Below are 10,000 nucleotides of genomic sequence, written 5' to 3'. Positions count from 1 at the left end.
ATTAGGCATAGTACTTTTTTCCTCATCCCTATAATAGACATCTATGAGATGATAGAGCTACCTGAAAAAGTTAAAAATAATTTACTTACAAAGCCCGACTCCAACATCTTCAGTTAATCCACTTTGATTGTCTTCTGCACTTCACTTTCATTGTTACATGTACCTTCCTCTTCATCAATTACGACAGAATCATTAATTGATTTTTTTTGCCTTAAAGAAGGAAATTTATCACACAAAAAGAAGGAAACTAATACGAAGCCAATAATAATTTATACTGATACAATAAATTATCAAAATAATATTATTCTATTTTCATGCAAACTCTGAATTTACTTCTTTTTGTTGCTGTCAATGTGAATAATATGGCATAGTCCATTAAAATAATGTTTCTCCCTTAAAGGTGTTTATAACACAGTCCCAAACATACTGACCGCAAGAGCAACAAAGAAAATAATAATTTCAAGCTACATGTAAAACCCATTAAAAATGAAAGGTTTGCTTGATTGATGTTTTGGTAATTGTTATTGTTAATAGTTTTATTCTGGCTAAGAGGAGCTATAATGTGCAAGTTTTTCAAGCACCATGCATAGGAATGTTGGTCGGAGTCGGAAATGTGATATTTGCTTCCCAAGTTAGAGAAGTCGCTTCTCTTGGGTACCAAGCACATCCTTCATTGCTTTCATAGTCAGGCAGAACATGTGACCAAAGGAATAGCTATCACTTGACTGACTTGGTTTTTTTTTTTCCATCAGACGCCTCAGGGGAAACGTGAGAAACCTTTATCTGTACAGCCTTCTCTCGCTGAACTTCATTAACCTATGACTCACTGATTCTGGAAGAAAATAAAGGTATGGCATGCATTCCTTGAGCTAGTCTGTTTTCAAAATTAAATGCCTGGGGTATGTTCTACGAACCATTTTTTGATGACAAGTACAAGGAAGGGTTACGCTTTTACAAACGTTGGCCGTGTAGCACTTAAATTTGAACAGACTTTACTGGTTAGAGTGTAATGTGAAGTGCTAGTTTTGTATCCCATATGAACCATGTGCACCCTGTGAGCGTCAGGCCTACTAAATGGGCCCACACAAGAACAGAGAATTTGATTTAATGTAATCACTAAAGAAAATTATCTATCTGACTGAAATGAACACCTTAAGTTAAGCTAATGCCCCCTCAAATCACAAGTTATTTTTTAGGAGTCATAGAATGCCAAGTAGTAGGTCGCAATGTCCATGCTTGACGTAATACTCATAAGTTATGATCATTGCAAAGCTGTGTTTGAACAGTCTGCTACCGAACACCTTCCCTGTGAGTTGATTTTTTAAATTAAGATCCACACATGCTGTGTATAGATAAATACCGACATGAAAGAATCCTACCTCAACTTTGCATAGGTATTTCTTTGTTCCAGTCGGCATGTTTCATTTAATGTCATAATAATCTCTTCAAATTCCCAATATGTCTATCAGCTGACGTCATACGATAGAACGGATGAAGAGGTTTAGTTTGTAAAGGCACGGTGGGGAATTGAAACACAGAAATGAGTTTGTCGCCTGAGTTTACGTGGTAAATTGACCACCATATAGAAATTGAAAAGCTGACATTTTATTCCTACCGTGGGCACCTGACAAGTTTTGCTACCTAAATCTTCACTGTTTGTTCCCCTCCGTGCTCCATCACTCCACGTGGCAGTTCAACATATCCATACAGTTCGCATAAACTCCACCGATTCTATTTCCAAGACCATCCAGAATGTCATCCAGCACGAGGGCTTCGGGGTTTATAGTTCGTCCTGGCAGGGTCGCCAAGATGTTGCCCTCGTCCTAAAACACAACACACCATTTAGAACACTCTCTCTCCGCATTGCGCGTACATATAACGTCACTCGCACGAACGTTTGACATCCTATCATAAACAACCTTAGATCTCTCAGATCTACTGAGGCAGTAAGGTCATTTATTACGAGTTTTGATGTTTCCGGTTGCTGCTTTAATAATAAAATCATTATCTTTGATTTCTTCGACAGAAAAATTCATTGCCTAACTAGTGAATTGCACGTTAAATTTAAATAACGAAGCGATGAGTACCATATCGGTTTTTCGAATGAAATTTACTTTGGAATTCATGCCAGTTTAAAATTAGAAAACAAGCACACCCTCAGCGAGCGAATGGAAAAGGAAAAAGCCATTTCAGAGTCAACTGTCAATACGAATCACGCTAAAATTAGAAGCCATAAAAAAACTTTGTCACAAAGAAGAGTTTTACTGATGTCTTTGTACTTTATACCGCTTTATCTCTAAAAACGATATCATTCACATTTTGATGTATTTCATTGAAACACGCCAGGCTTGCTTCGAACAAGAATCGCCAAAATGCAACCAAGAAAGGACGAACTTCAAACAAGATCCACTCCAACATAACGTTTAGGTGCTTTAAGCAAACTTCTGAAAACACAAGTTAGTGAAATTTCCCCCTAATTTTACGAGAACTCATTGCGATTACGTGTTTATAACATAAGGGCAAATTTTTCTTGTCACGGTCGAGGTACTTCAAAAACCATTTGGGCAAACGGATTAAAAAGCACTCAAGTTGTTCGATCGCATCTTAGAGAAAAAACAAAGAAACAACTCAACTTTTTTTTCCAGTTGACAATAAAAAAACCGATTTTCATTCCTGAACAAAGGAAAAACCGATTAAATTACTTTTTGAAAATAACAAACCGTTTAGTTCCCAAGGAAAGAATTTGTGGAGTAACTTCTTGCACTAAGTATGACTTATGACTGGTATTCTGTTTTGTCGTTGTCGTTCTCTTTCGCTCTCCTTTCGTTTCTGGTCTAGTCATAGGTCCTCCGGGCATCATGCAACCTTAGCAGAGATTCACCCAGCTTTAAGTTTATATCTCTCCGATGCTTGACTTGAATAACTGCGTAGCCGCCAGTGTGGACCAATGCAGAAAGAAAGCATTTTCCAAACCGTTTTCCACCTGAACAGGAAAAACGTTGACTATGTAAGAACTATAGTCGATGTAGTATGGCCGTGATACCGCGTCGAGCGACAGAAAGCGCACGAAAAATGAAACCTCGTTTATGTTTAGGTGTGTTAACCTGAATTGAGCCTACAATCCAATCGAAAACCAGTACCAGGTCAGCGGTCAACTTAAAAAAAATGCTGACCTCGGTGAGCTGTAAGCTTGAGCCCGCGATATGGTCACGTGATAATGGTCAGCAGATGCCTTGTTTTGACAGGTGTCAATTGATCAAATTTCAAAGATGTATGCTGTAAACTAGTATGATACTGGTCACGTTGGCATACATGGAGGGGTTGACGTACGTACTTACGGACGATTGATGACGTCATGGCTAATTATGGTGCTTCGCGCGCGTGCGCCGAGCGCCGCTATTATTATAATTACAACGAAAATTGCCGTAACGCTCCCGTCCCCAGGGGCTGTTGTGCCTCCCCACGTCCACCCTGACAGTCTCTACAAGAGGACACACGGGCGTACTCTTACGTCGCATCGATGGATTTCCCAAAAAATCTTACTCATGGTGCTCCGCTGGCGCGCCTTTCGCGCCTGAGCTCCGCTATTAATTTGCCAATTAGTATAGGTAATCACATGATTTTTCTCGAGCAATTTGGAATAAATAAGCACGATTAAGCTTTGTCAAATGCGACCAAAATTTCACGAGCCCGTTTGTTGTCTTTGAAAAAATTTTCAAGTGCTTGTTTATTCCAACTAATTGCCCGAGAAAAATCACGTGATTACTTATTAATAATATAAATGAAAAAAATCAAGATGGTTAAGCAGAAATAACGCATGCGTATCACGCAATCAGGGAAATATTGCGGCATAAATTGCGCCGTCCAGAGCGCGCTTTTGATTTGAAAACAAAAGATTTCTTTGACTATAGGGTTGACAATAGGGTTTGGCTGACCAAGCCCTATTTTTTATTAGCCAATCATAATTCAGAATTTTGATTTGAAATTTGCACTGGTATTACACTTTTTGCACTGTTACTCTTGAACTGCGCTGCTCTCAGCCAATCAGAATTGAGTAATTTTTTACTCGGAATACCTGAAAGGTATCCGAGTTATCCGAGTTATAATCTGGGTATAATTACTCGGAATACCTGAAAGGTATCCGAGTTATATTCTGGGAAGAAGTTAGTTTTCTGTGCAGCAAATGGACAATAGAATTAGGAGGCGGCGATTTCATTGGCTAAAAGCAATGTACTACACCCCTCCGAGCAATAAATTTGACCTCCCTCTGTGACCAAACAACTGCAACAAAAAATAAACACAAACGCGAAGGAGTAGATTTCAGATAGCGAGAGACTTGAAACAGCCTTACATCTAACAGAATTCGATGAAAATCGGAATTTATAACGTGCAGTGGAGCAACTACGTTGGGGCTTCAGCGTGACTCGTTTAATTTCGTTTGCTGATTCAAAGCCCGTGTTCCACGATATAGCAAATGACGCAATGCAATGCAGCTAAACGTGAATATGCTGGATTCAGCCGTCTAGAAATGTTATGAATAAGATATTTACTATATCCTGCCTGTTGACAACATGACTTCCAGCAGCGGTATGTTATAAATGGCCGAGATTTCTTAGTCTCTTTCTGCCTCAGCTGTTCTTTGTACGAACATTATCCGCCGATGTCTAGTTTTTCTTTTTATTGTTAGTTTCTTAATCTTCGTGTTAGTTACCTAGAGCTGGAGGTCACCGGCTGCGTTATTCACAACACTCTTAATTTGGAACCTTTGCAGATGGATACCGTTTTTCACTTACCCATAGTAGTTATAATTGAAACCAGTTTATCTGATGTCACGCTACATACTAGATCCCGCAAAGATAGACAAAACGCCCACGTAATTTCCATTCAAACAACCAGTTCCAAGACATACCACTCTTATAGCCATGTCACCTGTTGAATTTATTTGCAATTGCAAACATTAAGCGATTTTCACCGGTACATTATCTGCGTTTTTATGAATGAGCAACGGCCAACGGCCACAATTTTAAATCCAAAACAGTAGAATCCTCTATAATTTCACCTGGTTAACTCAGCCACTCGCGCCAAACGCCTGTGACATGTTAATTTCATTGACCTTCGTTAGTTACCGCTGTAATCGAACAGCCGATTTACTTTACAAATTAATGTTAGCAACACTCCTCCCTGTTTTCATTACAAACATGATCTTGACTCTACTGTAAAATCCAGTAAGGCAAATCGCGAAGGGTTAAGTCTTTGTGCTTTCATCAATTGATACTTAAGTCTTTCGGTTAGGTAATTAAGGCGGCTTCCGTTTTTTTGAAGCATAGTAAGCTGGGCCTGTTCTTGTTTTGATTTTAAGGCTCAGAACGTACACGACGCACCCGAACATTTTGTTCGTCCTCGCGAACTATCGGCAAATGATTGTACTGTTTGCAGAGTCCGAACTTTGGTACTCTTTGTATGCGGATTGGCTCCGAAGTGTATTCTAGTGTTACATAGTCATTGTCGAAAAAACAAACGCGATGGCAATAGTGACTAAGTGCATGCGCAGTAGTCACAAAAACTACTTTTCCCACATTTTAAGCGTTTTACCTACTGTGCGAAGTTTCAAGTATTTTATACAATTACTGTACGTACATTCTTGTTGTTTATTAAAGAGAAAAGTTTTTCTGGAAGTGCAAATGCGATATTTGTCATTAAGACCCTTTAGTCATGAATTTCACCCTACCCCCGGTAATACGGCCACCCCGTTAATACGGCCAATTTTTTTCGGCCCGTTGATGACCGTATTAACGGGGTTCCACTGTAGCTTGGTATCATGATGTCATCATGATAAGCTTACGTAAGGTGACAATTAGGAAATTCGAAATACTGTCTTTTCGAAACGAAAGACGTCATGGAACTGGAAACTTGGAAAAAGATTTATTTTTCGGGTATCTTCAACCTCCTATAGATGACAATCTAGAAGACCTTGCTAATTTGATGATCTAACTGTGAAACCATCTATAGTTTGACAATTACGTGCTACTGCAAAGCTTTGTATCTGGAAAATGGCAGCTTTATTAATTAAACGCGTAAACGGGCTCAATTGGTCGGTTAGAAACAAATTACGAAAATTACGAGAAGTAACTGTTGTAAGAATTAAAACGTCATCTCAGAACCGTATTCTTCACAGATCATCTGCGAACACGGGACACCCGAACATTTCGTTCGTCCTCGCGAACTATCGGCAATTCATCGTACTGTTTGCAGATTCCGAACTTTGGTACTCTTATTATGCGGATTGGCTCCGAAGTGTATTACATACTCATTTTCGGAAAAAAACTAACACGATGGCAAAAGTGACTACGCGCCATGCGCAGTAGTCACAAAAACTACCTCGTCCAAAAATGTATCACCCTACTTCTGCGCTACTTGGTATTCCGAGTAAACGCTTTAAAAAAGCGTCTTGTTTAGTTTTCTGTGCAGCAAAAAGACAATAGAATTACGAGGCACTGATTTCATTGGCTAAAGAGCAAGGTACTACACCCCTCTGAGAAATACATTTGACCTCCTTCTGTGGAAAAACAACTGCAATAATAACAAATGAACACAGCCACGAAGGAGAAGATTTCCGATATCGAGAGACTTGAAACAGCCTCACGTCTCACAGAATTCCATAAAAATCGAGTTTATAACGTGCAGTGCAGCAACCAAATGATGGGTTCTACGTTGGGGCTTCAGTGTGACTCGTTTAATTTCGTTTGCTGATTGAAAGCGCATCTTCCACGAGATGGCAAATGACGCTAAAACGTGAATATGCTGGATTCAGCCTTCTGGAAATGTTATGAATAAGATATTTCCTCTAATACATGACGAAATCGCCAGTACAGAACTTCCAGCAACGGTATGTTATAAATGGCCGAAAATTCTTGGTTTCTTTCTGCCGCAGCTGTTCTTTGTAGAGATATCATCCGCCGATGTCATTTTTTTTCTTTTAATTAATTGCTAGTTTCCTCATCTACATGTTAGCTACCTAGAGCTGGAGGTCACCGGCCGGGTTTTTCACAACTCTGTTAATTTGGAAACTTTGCAGCTGGACACCGGTTTTCACTTACCTATATTAATAACAAGAATAGTTTTTCACACGTTGTCTATGTTGCTACACTAGTGATTCACCCGCCTTTGCCTCGCTGGCTTCTTTCACGTGAAACCAGTTTATCTGATGTCAAGGTACATACTAGATCCCTGTTCCAACCTGTTCCAAGACATAGTACCCCTATAGCTATGTCACCTGGTGAATTTATTTGCAATTGTAAACATTAACGATTTTCACCGGTCCGCGTTGTTATGAATGAGCAACTAGCTGCAGTAACATTTACTTGTTTTGTTTCGTACTTGGCAAATTAAAAAAACAGTTGCTCGAGAGGCGCATGTGCATGACTACTGCGGAGATGGACAAGGGGAAAAGAAGTAAAATATTCTGTTATGTGAATAGGGGTGGCTGAATTGTGGGAATTGATTCACCAGTACCACGGTGTCACATTGTCACATTAAGCAGTGACAATTACGAAGTTCAAAATACTGTATTTTCGAAACGAAAGACGTCACGGAACTGGAAACTTGGAAAAGGATTTATTTCTCGGGCATATTTAACTTCCTATAGATAACAATTCAGAACACCTTGCTAATATGATGATCTTACTGCGAAACCATCTATAGTTTGACAATTACGTGCTACTGCAAAGTTTGTTTATCTCTAAAACGGGATCAATATTCCTATAAATGATTTTTCTTTAAGGGCTTTTGCGTTCCTTCAACGGCTTCATTAAACGTGCAAGCGGTCTCGGTTAGAAACAAAATACGAAAGCTACGAGAAGTAACTGCTCTAAGAATTAAAAATTCACTTCAAATTACCGAACCGTATTCTTCACAGATCATCATCTGTGAACACGACGCACCCGAACATTTTGTTCGTCCTCGCGAACTATCGGCAAATGATTGTACTGTTTGCAGAGTCCGAACTTTGGTACTCTTTGTATGCGGATTGCCTCCGAAGTGTATTCTAGTGTTACATAGTCATTGTCGGAAAAACTAACGCGATGGCAATAGTGACTAAGTGCATGCGCAGTAGTCACAAAACTACTTTTTCCAAAATGTATCACCCTACTTCTGCGGCACATGGTATTCCGAGTAAACGCTTAAAAAAGCGTCTTGTTCATGTATATTATTAATTTAACTCCTTTACATATGTGTTGTACATGCATTACCAGAATACCTTTAAATAAATGAAAAACCAAATAACACAGTGAATGTTTTTTTTTCCTTTCTAGGTGATTGCATAACTGCAGATTGGGTCGAAATTCGCAGTAATCATGTTTGATTCGATTGATATTACCATAGCAACAGTCGATTGTTTAATAGCCATTACAAGTATCGCTGGAAACTTACTCGTGTGTTTCGTCATAATCAAAGATCGTGATATGAGGTAATCTTTTAATCTAATTCCCCCACCAAGGGTACCCCTGGGCAAGACAAACAGTGAGGTGGGGTAAGGGGGTTAAATACCTAATTAAGCTAAACGTTTAATGAATCTACTACATGGTAGAGTGTAGCAACCACAATCCCAAAAACCTTTGACCGGAAACGAAATATCACTAAGATATAAGAGGGTTATAGAACTTTTAATTTACTGATACAATATCTTTCAGAGATATTGATTTAATCAGTTGCATTCTATATATTTTGATCCCACAGGACTCCTTTCAACTATCTGCTATTGAACCTCGCAGTAGGGGACATTATTTATCCCACCTTTTTCTTTGCTTATTTCATCTACCGTCACTCTCTCAATAACCCTGATGCAATGCCTGGGAATGCAATGTGCCTGTCGTTGAGAAAGTTGGCGTGGTTCGGAGCAATGTCTTCCATATTCACTCTGATTTCCATTGCAAGGGAACGCTACTGTGCTGTAGTACATCCACTTTCAATTCAGCGAAAACTCACTTGGCGAAAATTAAAGGTGCGATGATTAATGTATACAGTACATACAAAAGATTAGCGGTCATTTATAAAGGCAGATCCTTTTTCACCAATTTTATCTTAATTTGATTCCCACCCATATTAGTGTCTTCAGATTACTCCCAGAAGTTGAGTTCAATTCGTATGCGAACAATTCTTGTAATTTTTGTTTAAAAAGCGGCTGATCACGCAATTCAAAGCACTCTGTACTCAGCAAGTAAACGAGCAACAGAAGGGAAAGTTGCTTCTCAAAACCTTTGTCTTCAACAATTGATTTCGTTGACTTGTTTTTTTAGAATCTTGTTTTTCATAAGGCATTTGGGGAACTTAACATGGAAGCGTATTAAACATAACAAGGAGGCAGTGCGGCCTTGTGGTTAGGGCGCTTGTCTTGAGATCCGGAGATCCCGGGTTCAAAGCTCTTTCTGACCACTCGTTGAATTTGATCCTGGTAATCCCTGGTTAACTTTTTAGCTGCATTTGTTCATAGCTAACTGGCTTGCCTCAAGCCAGTTGAGATTCTTAACAGTTGTTTCGTTGATTGTATTTTATTGACCCCGAAAAGCCCCTATGAGGAAAGGTCAATTCTGTATTCATGTACATTCAAATTTAAATCAAATAAATTGCTATTTTCACAAATCCCATAACACGTACAGTTCATTTTGGGAGTGTTATGATATCCGGCTCACTGAAGCATGATACAATCCCAAGAGTAAATAACTTGTTGTTGTTGTTGTTTTTTTTTTTGTAAAGAACCCCCCAAAACACATAGCATTTAGTATGGGAATGTGAAAACAGTGAATATAAAAATGTTGGTTTACTAAGGCAGGTTCATCCGCTGAGTTCCTCAAATGAAATGAAATTTTAGATTTAAAACCTCCGTTCTCAGTATTTAATATCCCTATCTTGTTGCATTTTTAAGGCCGGGAATACTGACATTAATTTGTAATAAACCAAGTTTGGAAAATCATGTACTTTGGTTACCCTGCCAATCTTTCCA

The 10,000-nt window shown here is 39.0% G+C and overlaps 1 protein-coding gene across 1 annotated transcript in view; it reads left to right on the top strand.

Annotated features, from left to right (window-relative positions):
• Positions 1-10,000, top strand: part of LOC138050646 (tachykinin-like peptides receptor 86C) — a 21,107-nt gene that overhangs the window by 7,119 nt on the left and 3,988 nt on the right. Inside the window, exons 2-4 of the mRNA XM_068896949.1 lie at positions 753-848; positions 8,313-8,467; positions 8,737-9,001. Of these exons, the coding sequence (XP_068753050.1) occupies positions 8,355-8,467; positions 8,737-9,001 (378 nt within the window). The 5' untranslated portion in view covers positions 753-848; positions 8,313-8,354. The remainder of the gene's footprint in view (positions 1-752; positions 849-8,312; positions 8,468-8,736; positions 9,002-10,000) is intronic.

This window comes from Montipora capricornis, chromosome 6 (genome assembly GCF_036669925.1).
Source record: "Montipora capricornis isolate CH-2021 chromosome 6, ASM3666992v2, whole genome shotgun sequence".
In the NCBI taxonomy this organism is placed as follows: domain Eukaryota; kingdom Metazoa; phylum Cnidaria; class Anthozoa; order Scleractinia; family Acroporidae; genus Montipora; species Montipora capricornis.
Note: the sequence above shows the minus strand (reverse complement) of the source record. Positions and strands in the feature narration are given on the sequence as shown.